The sequence below is a fragment of the Mustela erminea genome, chromosome 8, assembly GCF_009829155.1.
Source record: "Mustela erminea isolate mMusErm1 chromosome 8, mMusErm1.Pri, whole genome shotgun sequence".
In the NCBI taxonomy this organism is placed as follows: Eukaryota; Metazoa; Chordata; class Mammalia; order Carnivora; family Mustelidae; genus Mustela; species Mustela erminea.
Genome location: NC_045621.1, coordinates 38764705 through 38786433, shown reverse-complemented (window position 1 = coordinate 38786433; position 21729 = coordinate 38764705). Strand labels below are relative to the sequence as shown.

General features: G+C 42.7%; 1 protein-coding gene across 7 annotated transcripts in view; it reads right to left on the bottom strand.

The window, feature by feature from the left end:
• Nucleotides 1-21729, bottom strand: part of ARMC9 (armadillo repeat containing 9) — a 156270-nt gene that overhangs the window by 113788 nt on the left and 20753 nt on the right. For all 7 annotated transcript variants that reach the window (XM_032355144.1, XM_032355146.1, XM_032355145.1 and 4 more), the window contains exons 6-9: nt 16786-16878; nt 15054-15078; nt 7827-7984; nt 1057-1155 (exon numbers count right to left, since the gene is read on the bottom strand). In XM_032355144.1, the coding sequence (XP_032211035.1) occupies nt 1057-1155; nt 7827-7984; nt 15054-15078; nt 16786-16878 (375 nt within the window). The remainder of the gene's footprint in view (nt 1-1056; nt 1156-7826; nt 7985-15053; nt 15079-16785; nt 16879-21729) is intronic.

Below are 21729 nucleotides of genomic sequence, written 5' to 3'. Positions count from 1 at the left end.
TGTGCAAACCCTTCCCCTTAATTAAAAGCCGTGGCTCTGACCCAGGGAGGGTGGCTCAGGACCCCTCGGCATTTCCTTCTGAACTGAATACACCTGGCTCCACTATTTAGCAGGTGGTCCAGGCAGCAGGTAGGGGTGAGCTCCAGGGACATGGGTTCAAGGGCTTTGGAAACATCTGCAGGACACGCAGGTGTCCTTGCTCCCCAAGTTAAGAACCCCAACTCAATACCACAAGCCTCTGGGTGAGCCACCCTAACAAGGATGCAATATTCCCTAAGTAATATTTCACCCTGGGATGCAAACCCTGAATCTAATCATGAGGAAATATGAAACACAAAAAAGAGAAATGCTCTATTTCTTCAATGAGGGACCAACTATAAAGAACATGGCTCAAGTGACAAATTGGAAAATGCCCAAATTAGATAAGAATATCATAAAGACATTGAATTTACTCAAGTGATCACTGTATGGCTAGATAAGAGGGCACTCCTATTAAGAAAGGAACTCTACACTGCAGCAAAATGCCATAATATATGTGATTTATTCTCAAATGGCTCAGAAAACAGACTGTGTGTGCGTGTGTGCATGTGCACACATGTGTGTGCAAATTAAACAAATGGGTAAAATGCCAACAGTTGCTGAATCTGGGTAATGGGTATATAAGTGTCCCTTGTGCTATTCTTGTGACTTCTTTGTAAGTATGCAATTACTCCAAGTAAAAAGTTAAGAAAAGAAAAAAAGAGAGCGCCTGTCTTTGACTGTACGGCTTCAAAAAGAGAATGAAGTTTCCTTCCTTTCCTGTTGATTTGCTAATTGTTACCAGGCCTGGGCACCGAACAGCCCCAGTGGGAAGAGCAGACTGTGCCTCTCTCCCGCCACCCCCGGACACCAGCTCCCAGCTGCTCACTCTGCAAAAACAGCTTTCTTTCCTTCCGGAACCTTCTAGACCTCCGAGGCCAGCTGAAACGCAGACTCCTGCATGTAATTTGCCCTTGCTCTTTCACTTTTCCAGTTAGGCTATGTTTAAATTGGGGGGGGGGGCGCCCCAAGCCTCACCGTCCCAGGCCTTGTGAAGTCCACGCTGTGGGCCAGGCTCTGTCGCATCTGGTCACTGAAGAGGCGGACACACACGCTCTGTAGGTACTCCGGGGTGATCTGCAGAGAGGACATGAGGGTGGCTGGTGAGAGGCCCAAAGCACCCCCAGGGACGTCACGGGTCCTGGTGATGAGCAGGGCTCTCACCGGTCTTTCTGCAAGGTGTGCGGATGGAATTCTGCTTGAACACAGAAGCTCTGGGAGCTAGAGCACTGGGCCTGACAGAAAAAAACGCTAACACCCTGGTGCTGTGATCATGGACTGTCATATTCTAAGTTCTTTAAGTGCATGAGATGTACTCTCATGGACACGTGAAAGAAACTGATTTTAAGCCATTTCTGTGTGTGTGTGTGTGTGTGTGTGTGTGTTTGTGTATTCAAGCAAGAAAGTCAATCGGGTGGCCAACGTGTGCTGGAAAGGAGGTGGGCGTGACATCTGAAAATCTGGGCTCCAGTGCTGGACTCGGCAAACCAACAGCTCCGCCCCTTGCCGTCTAACCTGTCAAGTGAGATAAACAAGGTCTCCTCTGTTAGTCACAGTGACAGCGGGAATGAGTTCCTGCATATGCCTGATGCAGGCCAGGTAGTCCGGGACGTGCTTGCAGAATGAATGATGGAGATATTTGTTGATCCAGTGCCAGCCAGTGTGAGGTGCAGTGCTGTCCCTGTCACTGCACTCTATTCTGGCCTCCCTTTAGCACCTCTCCCGCCCTCTGGCTAGCTATTGTAATTCAGGACTGGCATACTGCATCTCAGGTGATAATCTCTGAATTTTTTTTCATTTTGTATCTTTTCTTTTTATAAAAAGAATGCACATTTAAATTGTGCAAGTGCCCCAACCTCTCCCTGGTCCCATCCTTCCCCATATGCCAATCCCTGGAGGTAACCATTTTGTACCCTTTCAGCCCTTTTTCTATGCCTGATTGCTGGAGGGGAAGCTCCCTTTCCCCGGGCTCATGATTCCCCATGGTGAACTCCCACATGGTTATGTCACAAGCCCCTCTCTACACCCTCACTTGCTTGTCCCCATGCAAGGACCAAACAACTGATTCATGAATCAGAAAGAGCTGTACCCTCTTCTCTCCCTGGAGGACTCCACCGACCCACTAGAAACTTCTGGTCTGCTTCAGACACATGAAAGGCTCGGTGTGTCCATGGGAGATGTCTGTGCTCATTGCTTGACACTCAGCTCCTTATGAAGTGACTCAAAGAAGCGTTCCGTCTCAGGCCCGCACTTGCCACTTTATCCTGCGTCCATTTCCTCTGAATTTCAATAGAATCAAAATGTAAACACTTCTTTCTCCTCCTGTGTTTTTAACCTTTCCTTTTATACCTCTTCATTGTCTATAAACTAAATACACATCCAAATACAGTTCATATTTAAAAAGCACCTTCCCCTTCCTCTAAACTAGGTCTTCACCTACTAACCTCTGGCTCGGTATTCTTCCGTCACAGCCGAGGTCCTCGAGAAACAGCCCTCATTTGCTAACTCACCCTCCCTGGACCTCCCAACACACTACACGGAGGCTTCCAGTCGCATCACTCCACGGAAACTCACACGGCAAAGGCCACCACCACTGACCTTCTAAATGTCAAAATCACTGGACACTTTTCAGTTCTAGTCTTTTAAAGTTTTCTGTGGCTCCTGAGACTTTGCATTAACCCCTTAATCCTGAAACTGTTTCTTCCTTTAACTTCTGAAACTGCTACCAGAACCATTTCTTTAGCAAGAAAATTCAATTGTGTCACTTTCTTGCTTAAAACAGGGGAATGAGGGTGCCTGGGTGGCTCAGTGGGTTAAGCCACTGCCTTCGGTTCAGGTCACGATCTCAGGGTCCTGGGATCGAGTCCCGCATCAGGCTCTCTGCTCAGCAGCGAGCCTGCTTCCCTCTCTCTCTCTGCCTGCCTCTCTATCTACTTGTGATCTCTCTCTGTCAAATAAATAAATAAAATCTTCAAAAAATAAATAAATAAATAACCAAACCAAAACAAAACAAAACAGGGGAATGAGGAAAGGATACAAATAATCCGTAGACTGAAAAGCAATGTATAAATGGCCAACAAACATGAAAATGTATATTCAGCCCCATACATAATTACAGAAATCTAAACTGAAGCATTCAGAACACCAAGTTCTACTTACCAAACCGGGAATGAGTTCAAAGTATAATCAAAGTATAATAGTGTCTAGTGTTGGCAAGTGTGTGGACAAATAAACACCCTGATACGGATAAACTCCTGGGAAGGTTAAGGAAACATCACAGGAGGAATCTCAGGAGAATTCATTTGGCAACATCTACCAAAATGTTAATGCCCATAACCTTTGACCTAACAATTCCACTCTTAGGATCTTACCTTACCTATTTTCCAAGGTATACACTACATACAAGAATGTTCACTGCCACATTTTTTTATTCTTATAAACAAAAAAATCTACATGCTTACCATCAGAGATCCAACGAGTTACGGTTCACCCTTACAATGACATAATGTACAAGCCCAGAAAAGAACGAGGTAATGTGGTCATGTGGAAAGATCTCTAAGATATACTGAAAGTAAAGCAGTAAGTTTCAGAAGAATAACGGGTCACAGGATCCCAAGTGTATGTAGGCCGCAAGCACACACACACACGCATGCATAGAAATGTTTGGAAAAAATACACAAGAAAATATCATCCTGAATACCAACATAGAAAGGACACTAAGAAACTGTGTATGTCGGGGGGGTGTCTAGTCCCTGGCCCTACCGGCTTGTCCCCTCTTTCCCTGTGAGGTGGCAGTCAGAGCTCACACACCTGTCCCTGGGCAGCATGCCACGCCCAAGGCCACGTTGACTCTGGCTCTTCTGGTGACTGTTATTTAACAGGAGAGAAGGCAGAGAAAGGCATATGCTTTTCATTTTATATATTTCTTTATTGTCTGAACCTTCTAACCGTGTGCCCAGGTTTGTTACCAGAGGTTACAGAAGCCATGTTCGGTTTCTTTCTGATACTTTTCTCTTTTAAAGAAAAGGCAATACATGCTATTTTTAAAACTAGAAAAAAGCTCATTAATTTGAAAAGTCCAATTTTTAAGGTATATATTTCAAAAGCTCGTCGCTAACAATAGACATAGCAAAAATTCCTAAGCCTGGTCTCTTGGTGTCCCCAATTCGCCAATCCATCTTTCCTGCCTCCCCTGCCAGCACGTGGCCACGGTTCTAGCCGCACCAGGCCGTGTGGGCTAAGTTTTCACGGGAGCAAAGAGGCTTTCAGTCCAGAATACCAAAACATACTGAAAAGCTACTACGGTTAAAAAAAAAAAGCTTTACTAGCTTAGGAGTCAGGTCAATGGAAAAAAATTAAAATCCCACTACATGATAAAGGTAGCCATTCAAATTAGTAAATTAAGACAGAAGTCAACAATCTGGCTCAAATGGTTTTTGGTGAGGGGGGGGTACATTTCTTCCTTATATCATCTATTAAAATAAATTCCATATGGATTAAAGATTTAAAGGTAAAATTAAAACAAAACCAAATAAAACGACCATTAGAAAAAAAATTAAGGTGAACATTTATTTTGGCTCCCTTAAGTGGGAAAAATCTTTTTTTCACTTCAAAGCTTCAAAGCACTTTGAAAAGGCAGAGTGAACGAAGGGAAAACTTGATAAACTGATTTGACTATATAAACACGTAAATTTTATGAAACTAAGAAACACTACTTTAAAAACCAAAAAACAAACTATGGAAAATATTTACAAAAGATGAATTCTGAATGGCCTATGTCTTAACAGTGATGTCCAAAGCTGTATCCTGCTTTCCCCTAAAACCTGTTCCATCCAAGGCCTACCCTCTCAGCTGGTGGCGCTGCCACTGTCCTCCCATAGCCGAGGCCAAAAACCTGGAGTCGTCCGTGCCCCTCCCCCAACCCCTGTCCAGGTCCAAGCCAGCATGAGACGCTGCTGGTTCTTTGTCCTCACATACCTAGAGGGGCATCTCTCCGGCTCTGCCTACTACCCCCTCCACCACCAGGTCTGCCCTGGTGACTGCAAGAGCCTCCTGCTGGTCCCTCTAGTTCCACTAACCTTCCAAGGAGCATTCTAGAGCAACGAGAGGGGATCCTTCCACAGCATGCCAGACCACACCGCCCCACTGCTCTGCTCCCCAGTTTACTCCGAGGAAAGGCCCTATCCTTACTGCGGCCCTGGGACCTCCAACCTGCTTGTGCCACTCCTTCTCCCTCGCTGGGCTCCTCAGACAGGATAGGCACACTTCCACTTTGGGTCCTTTGCATCCTCTTCCTTTGGCCTAGAATTCTGGGGGGCATCCCAGAGGACGGCATACCTAACTCCCTAGCCTCTTCCAGTGAAGCTCAAATCATGCTCACCCTGACTGCCTATTTAAAATTGCCCCCTGCCCACATACACACACATGCCCACCAACTCTGATCCCCTTCACCCAGGTCCTTTTCTTCCCCATAGCCACTGTCAAGTTCTAATTCCCCACGGCCACCGTCAAATTCTAACTCACGACTTCATTTATTATTTGCTTATTTATGTGTACTGTTTATTAGCTCTCGCCCCTACTGGAATGTACGCTCCCTGAGGTCAAGGATCCTTGTGTTGCTGCCCAATAGAGCCCACATGCCTAGAACAGGGAAGGCCTGGTGCATAGTAAACATGCAACAAATCTGTGTTCAATGAATGAAAGAAGCATATAAAAAATGTTCTAAGTCATATGTAAAGAATATAATGTATATTTAAATCCTGACATACTATTTCTCATTGATCAAATCTGCAAACAAATACAGATGTTAATGCTAATAGCCAGGACTGGCAGGGGTATAAAGATAAGCACTGCCAGGGGACTCAGATGAGAAGAACCTTCCTACAGGACCTGAGTATAGACTTCAACCGAGAAAACCAACTTTTAAAAAATGAAATAGAATAAGCAAAATCCTAAAAAACAACAAATGAAACAGGGGCACCAGGCTGGTTCAGTTGGTGGGGTGTGTGGCTCCTGATCTCGGGGTTGTGGGCTTGAGCCCCAAGTTGGGTGTAGAGATTACTTACATAAATAAAACTTTAAAAATATAAATAAAATTTTAAAATTAAAAATGTCACAGAGGCTCATCCCCTCCCATTACATTTGTAATTTATGACAGTGAAAAGCTGGAAATGACTTAGATGTCCAAACACAGGAACAGACACTAGGGGAAGTATGACACTGCCTAACGATGGGATTGAAGCCACTAATGGTGAGACTTGTAGAATAATGACGTCAAGAATGCACAATTCAGGGGTGCTTGGGTGGCTCAGTGGGTTAAGCCTCTGCCTTTGGCCCAGGTCATGATCTCAGGGTCCTGGGATCGAGCCCCACGTCGGGTTATCTACTCAGCGGGGAGCTTATTTCCTCCTCTCTCTCTGCCTGCCTCTCTGCCTACTTGTGATCTCTCTCTCTCTGTCAAGTAAATAAATAAAATCTTTAAAAAAAAATGAATAAAAAAAAAGAATGCACAATTCAGCAGTAAGGAAAAAAGATTAGAAAACTTTGGGTGAACTAGGGTCCATTTCTGTAAAATACATGTACCCAAGCACTGAAAAAAAATACGGAATGTTAAGTGTTATTACTAAGTGACACAATAATTACACAAGTAATTCAAATTTCATTTTTACAAAGTTCTCTATTTCTAAAATTTTCATAATACATATTATTTCATAATCATATTTTGAAGTCACTAAAAAAAATTTTTTTTAAAGTAATCTCTATGCCAAACATGGGGCTCAAACTCACGACAAGATCAAGAGTCACATGCTCTATCAACTGGGCCAGCCAGGCACCCCACTAAAAACAATTTTAATGCACAACCTTACATTTGTGACAAAATTATACACAACTCAATACATGCACATGAGTACCAAACTGGGAAAATCAGAATAAGGTCAACAGAACTGGATCAATGTCAGCATTCTGGTTGCACTATGGGACGACACTTATGCAAAATGTACTACTGGGGGACACTGAGCAGCTGTGCCAAGACTCTGTGTTATTTCTTAAAATTTCATGTGAACTTACAATTATTCCATTTTTAAAGAAAATGTGTATTTCCACAAAGAAATTTTACTATACTTTCTAATTTTTTAGTAAGGGAAACACTAAAATCATTCCCATTAAAGTCAGAAATAAGACAAGGAGGCCCATGACCACATTATTCCACAATGTTGCACAGTCTTAGCCAGTAGGCTAAGAAAAAGGAAAAGTCATTATAAATAAGGAAACAAAACAAAAATATCATTATTTGAAGATTATATGACTGCCAACCTAGAATACAGGAGAATCAATCAAAAGAATCTATCAGATTAAAAGAGTTCAGAAGGGTAGCTGGATATCAAATCAATATGTGAAAATCTTTAACTTTCCTCTACACCAGTAGCGTATTTCCCCCATTTTTATGCCACTCCGTATTATTTTTTTTCTGTTGCCAGACAATTTATGCTTTGTTATGTAAAGAATAAGGCAGAGGAATAATGATGTGGTCGACAGCGTGTCAGGAAAAATGGATAAAATACTGCGAGCAGCACAATAACTGGTGGGGGATGTCGTGTGGTCTCCTTTCTGCACTTGGCTTTGTGAGGCACAGGGGGGCAAGTGTCACTAGCCGGGAGTGGCCAGGAATCCCATTATCAACAGAGTCCATGCTCTTAGCACTGCTTTAGCTCCTAACAGACACACAAGCAACTGGGGATCTTTCTTACCATCTTGCCACTGACTGTGGCCTCCAGAGAATCCACCAGCTCTGCTGTGACCCCGATGAGATTGTGGTAGTCTGCCTGTATCTTATTGTACCGCTTCAGGTACGTCATGGACCTCCGTTCAGCTTCTACCAGCTGCTGGTGGAGCTGCTGGGACACATCTAGGAAGACAATATATATTCAAACAAAACAACAGTACAAAAACCCCACAAAAATACAAAATAGTCATATTCTTCTCAAGGAAGTATCGTGTCTACTTTCAGAATATTTTGCTATCACAATGAACTTGACATTATTCATGGTTAACGCTTTGCTGCTATTTCTCCACGTGTTTAATTACCAAGTGCTCTGTAACCACTGATTTTCAATTTCTTATCTCTGATAGTTCAACTGACCCATCACTGGTTTCCTCACAATCTATTTCCTTGACTGAACTCCATGAAATTTCTTTTACTTGTTCTATGAACAAGAAACAAACTCAGTGTTTCTTTCCATAATCAGCTCACAAACTGGATGAACCAGACCTGCATCTTTTCCATATTTTGCCCCGTGAGGTTGTCTAGGGGAGAGTTAAGTATCTGCAGGACAGTTCTTCATTTTAAATAAAGGTTAGGCTACTTGACTAATGCTGAGAAAGTGAGAATCCAGAATTAGGTAAGGTTCCAGGTGCTCACTCTGCCAGCTTGATAGAGCACAAACCGCCCCACTGGGCCTTAGAGCAGGCAGCTTTGGAAGGTGCTAGGGCTCTCTTCTTGGACTCCCCAGCAGGGGCAGCACTTGATGGCCATACCACCCAGGACACTGCTGGAATAGCAAATCTTCATCAGTGTCAACACTCCTTTGCCCTCTCTTACTTCCCTCTGTCCCAGAAAGCTAAGTGTGCATCAAAGGAAATGACGCTGCTCCCAGACCCAAGTTTAACTACCTCTTGTCCCAATCCAGGGACCGTGTAATACTTAAAAGTCATTGTTTTAGAACACATTTCATCCATACAGAGAGAGATTTTAAAATCATAAAGGCCTGGGCTCAAGCCCCTTCTCTACCACTTTCTTGCTGGATACCTTGGGCAAGACACTTAACTTCTGTGATACTCATTTCTTTTTTTTTTTTTTTTAAGATTTTATTTATTTATTTGATAGACAGATAGCACAAGTAGGCAGAGCAGCAAGCAGAGGGAGAGGGAGAAGCAGGCTCAAGCTGAGCAGGGAGCCCGATGCGGGGCTCGATCCCAGGGCACTGGGATCATGACCTGAACTGAAGGCAGACATTTAACCAATTGAGCCGCCCAGGTGCCCTTCTATTTTTTTTTTTTTTTTTTAGAGAGACAGAGAAAGGATACACACACATGTGCACATGCAAGGGGGAAGTGAAGCAGAGGGAGCAAGAGAATCTTAAGCGGGCTCCATGCCCAACAAGGGGCTCAATCTCATGATCCTGAGACCATCACCTGAGCTGAAATTAAGATTCGGACACTTAACCAACCCAGCCGCGCAGGCATCCCTGATTCTCATATCTTAACCTATGAAATGGTGATGATAGTAATGACCTTGAAGAGTTATTGTGGGATTGTACAGCACAGGGAATACAGTCAATAATATTGTAATAACACTGTACGGTGACAGATGGGGACAACACCTATCCAGGTGAACACCGAGTATTGTACACCTGAAACTAATAAAATGCAGTATTAATGTAAGAAACAATGTATTCAATTTTTTAAAAAGCATACATACAAAACCAAATCATTGGGAGGATTAAATGGACAGATACATCCAAGTGCCTAGTTCACCAATGGCCCATGGGAGGTAGTCAATAAGTGGTAGCAATTACTATTATTTCCTCTATGCGAAGGGCCCAAGATCTTCTAAATGTATTTCTATGCAAGAAGAGAACTTGAAAAAACCAGAAGTTACACTGGAGAACAGCAGGACACAATGTTTGAAATATGTCAGAATCATCCAAAAATAAAGATGATCAAGCTTCACTTCCAGAGATTCTGATTTTGTGGGTATGGGCTGGGAGCTGAGAAACGACAGTGTCAACAAGTCCCCATGTGGCTCAGACGCAAACCACATGTTTGAGAACGGCCATCCTAACTCATCTATTCCTCTTACTGTTCTAAAGAGCCATCAAGATTGTGCACAAACTATATTCCAAACACTTTATTTCATGATTATGTGTAGAAGTAAAGTATCTTAACTATTAAAACCCAAAATATCACATAATAATGAACTAATATTATTATTGTTTAGCATCCTTCAAATCTCAGTATTGAAAGATAACTTTAAAAACTCTTCCAGCATGATTTTACATCCAGTATTCAATCTTTGGAGAACATCTCTGGAAATCATTTATCAAGTTTTTACTTAAATATTATTAGAGAGAAGGAGTCACTATCATCTTCCTATGCTAAATATTTTTAAGGATTTTTAAATGTACAAAATTCTCAATTACATAAACTAGAACTTCCGACAATGAAAATTCTACAGGTTGGTTCATAATTCCATTAGTAATGACAATTAGAGAGCATCCATGCGAACTTTCTCAACGCGTACCAAGTGGCAGATGATGAATGAAGTACCAAAACCCATTAACTGGGACAAATGACCTCACAAATCATCAATTTTTATATTGATGATAAATTTTATATTGTCACCAAAGTCGTCCTCTTGAAAGGAGACTGTAGAAAGGAACACTCCTCCTTAGAAACTTGGAAACTCAAAAACTCACTGTGCCATTAGCTAAATGGCACTTTTAGTATGGCACTTTTAGTGTGGCACTTTTACTGTGGCACTTCTGCCTTGGGATCCCAGAATTGGAATTTATGACAATTCCAAAGAATGGTACATCCGAGGGTAGAGAGACCTAACTGCCAGCAGCCATAGGAAGGAGAGAAGTGGGCAGCTGGGCTGAAATAGTTGTGACCAGTTCAAATACACCAGTCAGCAGAAGAGCCTGCTGACCATGCAGACACCTTAGCCGCCTGCAAACAGGACATGACTGTTAGTGGAAGCTACTGGGGTCACAGCTCTAACTAAGATCTCAACTTTATTTCTGAGCATTAAAAAGAACTTTGACTCTTTTTTCCTTTTCAAAAATTTTATGAGACAAGGACATCTGAGCCAAGATCCCTTGTCACGCAAGAGCTCAAGTTTTAGTGGAGAGGAGTCATTATAAATTCCGTGTTATATTAATGAAACTGTCTTAGTCATGCCAGTGACATTTACTGGGACTCTTCGTATTTCAAAACTGACATAATTTGTACCAAAATCCAAAGAACTACATCTCAAGTTTTAAACAATGAGATGTACATATACAATTAAAAGAATGTGGGTTAAGGTCACAGAAAGGTTCTGGATCATTCCAGCGTGCGCTGAAACAGTAACAAAAGTGATGGAGATCTCCCCTGAGGCCAAGCCTCAAGCTTTCTCTTAACATTTCCATTTTAAGTATATGAGATTTAATTTTAGAGATCCCTTTGTTGCTCAAGACAAAATGATACATTTTAAAATATGGAACTCTTTTTCCAATATCTAAAAATCTATAATCAATCACTCTAACTTTACAATACAATATACTCTCTTCCTAGTATTCAGATATAAATCAGCCCTTTGCTATTCTGCTAATCCATAAATGCTGGATTAAGAAAGTTATGATGTATAACCATGAATATAAGTCATCATTTTAAAAATACCATTTAGGGCTCTATACTCTAGAAAAATGGTCAGCTGGTCATTTTCTGAAGGGATCAAATCAATTAATGGCAAAAATGCTAAAAGATACTATTTCTCTACCTTTTTTTAGATAGCCAGGTAAAATAATAACACAATATGTGTATTTCCAACCTGAATTTTTCTTCTAACTCCATTTTAAAATCTAATTCCTTTTGAGAGAATTTTCTACTCCAAGCACTTTTCTAGCCTTCTTCAACGCTTATGGAAATCAGCTTGTCCATGAACCCTTCCTATCAAGATACACAGAATAATGACTTGCCCAACCATTCAATGTAAAAACAACACCTAAGTCCACAATTAAATTAAACTGGTGGCATGTCTGCGCTTTGTGACCACTGCAGCCATAAGTGTGGGAGGAGGGGACAAAGTGCAGACACAGGCCAACCTGGAGCCCCTGACACCAGTGCCCAAGGGGGCTAACCTTTGGTCTCCATGGCAACACCAAATTGCGGGTCTCATTCAGCCACAGACACATGCTGTGTCTGCCAGTCTCAATTCCACACACATTCTGCTTGGCTTCCGCAGCAAACTCAATTAAAATCAAACCAAAAGAAGGCTCAAACACCCTGGTTCTCCTTGCTGAAATCCAAAGGAAAGATCTATAGAAAAACACAGGCTCGTGCCCTAGCAGATTTATTTTATCTATGAAATTGGGCCACTTCTCAGTGGTTCCTATCTGGCTAGCCTCCGAAACCGCAGGGTATGCTGGGGCTCAGGAATCCAGGAGGCTTTCCACCACCTTTCCCTCCACCAGCACCTAGGAGCTCAAAGACAGAATCTGAACATGGACCAAACAGATTCAATCAAGAACTAAGGCAATTTTCCGAAACTCAAAGGACGCAGGTAGGGTAGTGGTTTTCAAACGATTGCCACGTCTTTGACACTCCTTTCTGTCCAGAGGCGGAAGGCCATTTTCCTTCCCCTGTATGCAGGCTGGCCTTGGGAATTGCTTCTTCTTTTTTTTTTTAATATTTTATTTTATTTATTTGACAGACAAAGATCACAAGTAGGCAGAGAGGCAGGCAGAGAGAGAGAAGGAAGCAGGCTCCCTGCTGAGCTGAGAGCTGGATGCGGGGCTCGATCCTAGGACCCTGGGATCATGACCTGAGCTGAAGGCAGAGGCTTTAACCCACTGAGCCACTCAGGCACCCCAGGAATTGCTTCTAATGAGGAGAATACAGCACAGACGACACTGAGTTCCTTGAAAGGCTTGTTTAGAAAAGATGACATGGCTTCCACTGGCTCTGTCTGGGGACATTCGCCCTTGGAGCTCAGCCACCATGCCACGAGGAAGCCCAGGCCACACAGATGTTCCAGACAAGGGCCTCTGACTTGCGCGCATGGGTGAGGAAGCCTTGCAGAGGGCTCTGCCAGTCTCCGTCTGCATCCACAAGTGCCTGAGCACACGACTTCCATACCACGCAAGATGATGATGATGGTGATATAAATGGACATTGTTGTTCTAAAGCCACGAAGCCTGAGGTGGTGCACTAGCTTGTAACAGAAACAGAAACAGTGGGGCAAAGGCGCATTTCCGGGAGTCACAGGGCAGGAACCAAAGGCCCAGCTCAGTGTATGAATTCCCACTGCTCTGGGGGCGCCTGGGTGGCTCCGATGGCTAAGTGATGACTCTTGGTTTCGCCTCAGTTCATGACCTTCGGGTCCTGGGACTGAACCCCGTACTGGGCTCTATGCTCAGCACGGGGTCTGCTTGAGGATGGGAAAGGGTATGTGATGTGTTTCACACCTTTGGTAAATTCTGGTGGCATAATCCTCAGTCCCTCTCCCTCTGCCCCTGCCCCCACTCACATTCTCTTTCCATCTCTAAAAATGGATAAATAAATTGTTTTAAAAAAAAAATTCCCACTGTTGCTAATATGAGAAAACTGGCAAGGGACCCATGCCAGCCAAGACCCGGGAACTGTGCTAACCCCTCAGGGAGCAAGCCTGAGGAGCTGAGGAAATCTGTTGGGACTCATCCTCGGGCACAACTACCCTGGGGGCAGAGCAGCCTCAGTGAGCCCCAAGGCTACGGGACTGCTGACCCCTGGAGCATTCCATGTTGACCCCACAAGGCCACATCTGTGGCCGAGCTCCTCTGTGCTCAGGCACGGACCGATGCTCCCCTGTGAAGGATCAGTGGGTCCTGTCCCTCTGAGCTACGGGGGGGCAGGAGGGTGGCAGAACCGCTGGGGACATGCACTGCCACACAAGGCAGAAACAGGCACTCAGACTTCCCGCATCTAAAGCTACTGCCTCTCTCCTTGTGTGTCAAATTTAAAACGTTCCTCTGTCAACTCCCTGGAAAGCAAAGAGCTAAATAATTTACCAATGTTTCCTTTTTTTTATAAAACTTTAACTCTCTAAAAACAAAAACAAACAAACAAAAAAAAAACAAAAAACCATGGAGAAACAATGGCAGGAAGTTTTGCAATCCCCTCTAACACTACCCTGCCTTGGGAAGGGCCAATGTGCTATTTCACGTGGTAAAACTCCACCTGCTGGGCACTGACACCAGAACTTAGACAGGCATGAAATACTTCACGCACCCTTTCCAACATTTCAGCAGTTTCCTAATGTAGCATCAAAGCCAAAGCTCAGGCAAAGAGCCACAATGTGGTCACTATTTGTTTTGTTGTTGTTGTTGTTGTTTTTACAAACCCTTGTGTCAAGGGCTGACCAGCTACTGACTTCATATTACCTAACATTTTTCTCACCTTACTGAAAAATGAACAGTTCTGGTATTTAAAAAAAAAAATAGCTAATAATGGAAAACCATCATTTTATGCTAAAAACTTAATGTGGGAATTCCTACTTTGAATGCAAAAAATGGAAATGCTTCTAAGATGGTGCTCCATATTGCTACGGAAGTAAGACCCCACATACTAGTTCAAGGTAAGAGTGAAGATACTAAAATGATTCCTTCCTGCCCCCAACCCCGGGCTGCACAGTATCTTCTGGCTGTGCTGCTGCAGTTCTGTCCCTTGGGGCAGGGCCTGGATTCCCTTCATCTCTCCGCATCTGGGTTACCTGATCCACCAGTCCTCCTGCAGAGGGGGCCTCAAGGAACTTCAGATAAACTTGATTGCAAAGCACTTCATAAATATTTAGACTTTTCATAATTAAAAAAATAATTTAGACTTTTAAAGCCTTTTTCACCAAGTTCACACATTTTCTCCATCTCTGTTCCTATCTCACTACTCAAAAATGAGTCAAAACTTTTGAGTTGGCAAAACTTGGGTGGCTCAGTCTAGTAAACGACCGAGTGTTGGTTTTAGCCCAGGTTGTGATCTGTGTCATAAGATGGAGCCCCACACTGGGCTCTGTGCTTAGCTTGGAATTTGCTTGGGGTTCTCTCTTCCTCTCCTCCTGCCCCTTCCCCCTGCTCGCTTGCTTGCACGTGCGTGCTCTCTCTCTCCTCCCAAAATAAGTAAATAAATAAATCTTTTAAAAAATAAAAATTAAGCAATAAAAAATGTTAATCTAGATGATTTACCTTTGTTACTTTGTCCATTCTCCTTCTGGGATGAGAAAAAAGTTGAGGAAAACAGGCATTGAGGATAAAGTCCTCAGGGTCTCTCACACTGTGTGGCCAGTCTAAGAAAGAGCCTTACCAAAGGTATAAGGGAGAATTCTCAGGACAGTGAAGGCCGATTCCTAATGTAGCTGTAAGAAGCTGAGACAGTTACAGACTTCTCAGTACTTGGATCCCTCACTCTCAAGTGACTCTTCTCCTCTCCAGCTCAATTCCTGCTGTGTGCCTGCAAGTCTTGTGCTGTTTCAACAGCCCCCTAAGCAGCCTCCCTGCCCCCTTCCAAAGACCGTCCCCACTGCTACCAAACATTCTACTAAAAATGCAAACTGAACTTATACCCTTCAACTCTGTCACTTCCATTTTAGAGCTCTACCCTAAGAAAACTGAGATCGGGATGACAACAGCAAAACACTGTAGCTGAGATCACACTCTGGAGCCAGACTGCCTGAGTTTCAATCTCAGCTCCCACACATCGGGCCACATGACTGAAGGCAAAATACTTAACTTGTTTGGTTTGGGCTTTCTTAATTTTTTTTAGTAACAGCTTTACTCAGATATAATTCACATAGAACTCACTCATTTCAAGTATGTATTTCACTGGTTTTCAGTATATTCAGAGTGGTGCAACCATCACTACAATCAATTCTAGAACATTCTTATCAACCCCCCCAAAAAAACTCTGTACTCATTAGGAGTCATCCCCATTTCCCCTACCCTCCCTGGCCTTGGGCAATCGCTATCTACTATCTCTGGTGATTTGCCTCTTCTAGACCTTTCATATACACGGAATCATATAATATGCAGCCTCTCATGTCTGGCTTCTTTCCCTCAGCACAATGTTTTCAACGTTCATCCACATTGTAGCATCTGTCTGTCAGGACTTCATTCCTTTACACATCTGAGTGATATTCCATTATACGGGTATGCTGCATCTTAGCTATCGATTCACCCCTTGAGAGACATTTGGGTTGTTTTCGCTTTCTGGCTCTTTTGAATAATGCTGCTGTGAACATTCATGTACACGTTCTCATGGGACATAGGTTTTCAGTTCCCTTGGGTATAAAGCTACGAGAGGAAATGCTGGGTCATATGGTAACTCTATATTTCAACTTTTGAGGAAACAGTCTATTTTTGAAGAGTATTTAATGATATGGAGAAATGTTCTCTTCATTTGATAAAAGCATTTAAAAACACACACATGTACAGATATCTGTGTTTATGTAAACATTACATATTTTGGGTGTATGTACATATACAAATGCATTTCTGTGCTTTCTAAATTTTCTATGAGGAATATGATCAATTTTATAATCAGGAGTAAAAAGGAGTGATTTTTTTTTTCACATGTAAATATGAGCATGATATTCTTCTACTAAAAGGCTTCAAAGGCTTCTCTTGACTTATGAGACCTCACACAAAGTTTTGGGCCTGGGGCCCTCCCTAGTCTCTGATTTTCTATTCTTCAGGTCCAGCAATACTGAATTCCCAAATATACCGTCTCAGTCCTTTCACATGAGCTATTTCCTCTACCTGGAATTCTCTTCATGGGCCTTGACACACTCTCCCATGAGCGCCTCATTCACCTCGAAAATATGAAAGCCAACACTAACAGTTAAATCCCCATCTCAGTGGTGCCTAAGCCAGTGTGTCCCTCCCGCACCACAGGGGGTCTCCATCGGCTTGAAAAGGATACATATAATGTTAAAAGCTTCGGCGTGTTACTGGCCTTAAAAATTAAAGCCAGAAACTTTTCCAATTTCAACTTTAATTCTGGAGTCCAAGAGTCCTGAAATAAAAAAAGAAAATTGATAAAAGCCGTAGATCATTAAGTGCCAAGAGCACTGGCAAATTGTGGCCTTTGGTTTAAATAACCCCATCCAACAGTTACTGAAATCAAAAGCTGAATGCCTTGCCGATGGTGCGATGCTGTGAAAACTAGGTTTTTGGACATCTGACCAATTCATTTATAAAAGATTCAAATACCCACAGCAGGAGGAAAGAATGGAGTTCTTTCATAAACAAGGAAAAAAGAGCCCTGTATGTGATTTGAATATTTCATGTGATTTAAGCCCAAGCATGACAAACAAGCTTATTAGGTGGAAGGCCAAACAGAATTCAGAATCGTGGAAGCACACACGGTGCTGGCAGGCACACACGGTTATCATTCAGTTCCTGAGAGTTTCCCAAACAGAAAGACTCATTTCCATAAACCACATCTATTTCTTATTCTTCTTTTTTTTAAGATTTTATTTATTGGACATAGAGAGAGACAGCAAGAGAGGAAACACAAGCAGGGGAGTGGGAGGAGAAGCAGGCTTCCCGCTGAGCAGGGAGCCCAATGTGGGGCTCCTTCCCAGGACCCTGGGATCATGACCTGAGCTGAAGGCAGATGCCTAACGAATGAGCCACCTAGACGTCCCACCATAAACTTCATCTAGGTAAGAAGAAAAAAAAAAAAGACAGAAGCTGTTATTTGCCTCAAATAACCCATCATGTCAGTATTTATGATATACTTTCAGTTTGATTTGTCTTTTAATAATAAATTACTTATCTCAAATAATGTTCATTGAGAAGGAAAAAATAATGACTTAACTAGTAAAAGAAAAAGTGTTACAAGCAATTATCTTTCTTAGGACAATTTTCTTTACAGTCTTTATATAAAAAATATCTACACCCAAACCAAGAAGTTCCACATAAAAGAAGGAAGATCTCTAAAAATTCCTTGATACTTACCTCTTAGGCCCTGACCCCTGCCCCAGACCCCAGTCCTTCCCCACTTCCCCTCCCCAGCTCTGTGCCCTTATCCATGCCCTCACATCACCTGTTCTACCCAGGGCATCATCTGGCTTTTTGAAAAAATACTCTCATTTTTTTTTTTTAAGATTTTATTTATTTGACAGACAGAGACCACAAGTAGGCAGAGAGGCAGGCAGATAGAGGGGGAAGCAGTCTCCCTGCTGAGCAGAGAGCCTGATATGGGGCTCAATGCCAGGACCCTGGGATCATGACCTGAGCCGAAGGCAGAGGCTTTAACCCTCTGAACCACCCAGGCGCCCCAATATTCTCATATTTTTAAAAGATTGTGTAATTCCCTGATGTGGCATGATAGCTTTAGTTACAATGTGTGTGTGTTATGGGTTGAATTGTGTCTCCTAAAAAGATATGCTGAAGTCCTAGCCCCCTCTGAACATGATGTCATTGGAACAGGGTTGTTGTAGATGTAATTACTTAAGATGAGGTCACGCTGGAATAGGGTGGGCCCTTAGTGCAACAAGACTGGTGTCCTTCTGAGAAGGAAAATTTAGACACAGACACAGAGAGAAGGTGGGCCCATAAAGACGGGACTAGAGTTAAGCTGCTACAAGCCAAGGGACATTTGAGGCTACCAGAAGCCATGAGAGGCAAGGAAGGATCCTCCCCTAGAGGCTTCACAGGGAGCAAGGCTCTGCCAAAACCTTGATTTCAGACCTCCAGCCTCATGAACTGGGAGACAGTAAGATTCTGTTGTTTAAGGCACCTGGTCTGTGGCCTTTGGTTCCAGCAGCTCTGGGAGACTAGTACAGCATGCTACCGCTCAAGGCTTCTGCACTCAACCACGTAAAAGAGAACTGCAGGGAAGGACTACTATGTTGGCTAACAGAAATGAAGATGTCTTAAAAAAAAACAAACAAAACAAAATATTTGGGACATGAAGACTTTCAGTTAAATGGCTCTGTTGCTGATTACTATGTTGTATAACCAACAAGCATATATTTTCAATTTAACTGTTTACCTCATGACGCTCTGCTAATGACAAGGAGAAGACTGGGATAATATCTCTCTGGGCAATGAATCCCGCCCCCCTTTTTTTTTCTTGACTGCTCTTATTTTTCTGTGCTTTCAGCCTTGAGAACAAGAACATTTCCCAAGTCTGGTAGGCACCTGACTGCCCAGCTCCCATGGCGCGGGGGAAGCACTGGGCTGGTTCTCCTGCCTGCACTAAGTCACTCCTGCTCTTCACATCATAGTCTTTCCACTTGTAGAATGTAGACTTTACACTAGATGAGTGATTGTCTGACTTGTTTTCCAACAGCAAAATGCTTCTGATCATTCAAAATCTTGCCCAGAACCCTAATATATGAAATAAATAAAAGCATGGTATTCTTGTGGAAAGAAGGCGACAGCTCCATGCTTGCCCCTCTTGGCCTACCCACTGCCCCTCTCTCCCTCACAGAGCCCACAAGAATTCCTTCCATTTCTTTCCATTTTCTAATTAAGCTTGACTAAGTGCCCAAAAGTTTTTCTGGAAGCGATCAATACCTAAATATGTCTTCAAAGAGATGCTCACTGACAAATAATTTGTTGAAAAGAGCTCATTTCAATCTCTACAAAGGAATTTCCTTTCGTGACCTCTCAGCAGAAAAGATAACCTAAAAAAGCAAGGAAAACAACTAAAAAAGCTGGATAAGTTAACCATATTTTAAAATCCATCCTCAAGTGGCAAGAAAGGAAAAGCAGAGGCTAAAAATGACAGTTTTCACTCTAAGGATAACTCAGAGTCTACAAGACTTTACACCTCAGTTCTAAGAGCAGTCATGGTACAGAAGACAGTAGACACTAGGATCCACTCATAGTAAGCAATCTAATAGGAGACCCTGGCATAAAACTGGGATCCCAGGGCATCTGGTTGGCTTGGTTGGTTAAGTGTCTACCCTCGGCTAAGGTCATGATCCCAAAGTCCTGGGATCAAGTCTTATATCGCGCTCCCTGCTTAGCAGGGAGTCTGCTTCTCCCTCTGCCCTCCCCCATTTCATGCACTCACTCTCTATACCATCAGGAAAAAGTCTATACCATCAGGAAAAAGTCAAGGACAAGCCAATTTACTGCCTAGAAGGCTATAGCAAGGAAATCTACCTGTCTTGACCTCGACATTAGGTAGAAGAGGGGAAAAAAACCTCATTTGAAACTTCATAACCACACACACACACACACACAAAATTACAGCCTAAACTGAAATTATCTATGTGGTTCCCAAAGCCTTGAGCAAAGAAATTCAATTTAAAATGATCCTGAGTTGGTAATGCCTTAGATGACTGAGAGATGCAAATGCAGATCTTCTCTGAAAGAACCAAACTCCACTCAGGCCTCAAAAAATTCCCACAAGTCCCAAGTAAAATAAACTCATTGTCAAAACTCAAAATAACTTTTTTTCCCCCCAAAAAAGAGATATAAGGCACAGTGGATGAGAACCAGCAGATATTAAACTCAGCAGGAACAAATCTACAAAGGCTGCTGATGTATAATATGGTAAAAAAATAAAAAGAAAGGCTTGAAAATATGAGCAAAAAATAAGAGACTATAAAAAATGACCCAGGGGCACCTGGGTGGCTCAGTGGGTTAAAGCCTCTGCCTTCGGCTCGGGTCATGATCCCAGGGTTCTGGGATTGAGCCCCACATCAGGCTCTCTGCTCAAGGGGGAACCTGCTTCCCCCTCTCTGCCTATTTGTGATCTCTCCCTCTGTCAAATAAAGAAATAAAATCTTTTAAAAAAAACAAGACCCAATAAACATGAATTAAAAAACAAAAAGAACTTCCGGGGCGCCTGGGTGGCTCAGTGGGTTAAAGCCTCTGCCTTCGGCTCAGGTCATGATCTCAGGGTCCTAGGATCGAGCCCCGCATCGGGCTCTCTGCTCAGCGGGAAGCCTGCTTCTACCTCTCTCTCTGCCTGCCTCTCTGCCTACTTGTGATCTCTATCTGTCAAATGAATAAATAAAATCTTTAAAAAAAAAAAAAAAAAAAGAACTTCCATTAGTAAAAGTTAGTAACCGAAATTACAAATTCAAAGAAGAGATTAAAGAACAAATTAGACTGTCTGAAGACAGGTGTGAATAAATCACCCAGAACACAGTCCCCCGAGAACACAGAGATCGCAAGATGGAAAATACAAGATTTTAAAAGACATGGAGGGCACAAACTGGGAACATCCTTGACTCTGCTAACCTGTGCATTTCACAATGGTTGAGATGGTAATTTTTATTTTTGTATATTTCACCACAAATTTTTTAAATGAAAAAAGAAAAAAGGGACAGAAGAAGCAAGTCTAATGCAGATTTAATCAGATATGTAGATTAAATATAGATTTAATCAGACATCCAATAAAAATAATAAAGAGAAGAGGCAATATATGAAGAGGAAACAGAATTTTCCAGAGCTGTTGAAAGATACAAAACGTCACATCCAGAAAGCTCAACAAATCCCAAGTGAAAATAGAAATCTACCCCTAGACATGCCACAGTAAAATTACACAACCTCAAAGGTCAGAGAAACAAGACAGATTACCTACGTGGGAAGAGCAATTGGAATGATGGCCAACCTCCAACAGCAACAACGGAAGCAAGGTGATAACATCACCTTCAACGTCATAAAAGAAAATAGCTGTCTGGGGCGCCTGGGTGGCTCAGAGGGTTGGGCATCCAACTCTTGGTTTCAGCTGAGGTTATGATCTCAGGGTTGTGAGATCCAGCCCACACTGGGCTCTGAGCTCAGCATGGAGTTTGCTTGAGATGCTCTCCCACTCCCTCTTCCCTCTGCCCCTCCCCACCCCATGCATGCTCTCTCGAGCTCTCTCTCAAAATCAATAAATAAATCTTTTAAAAGC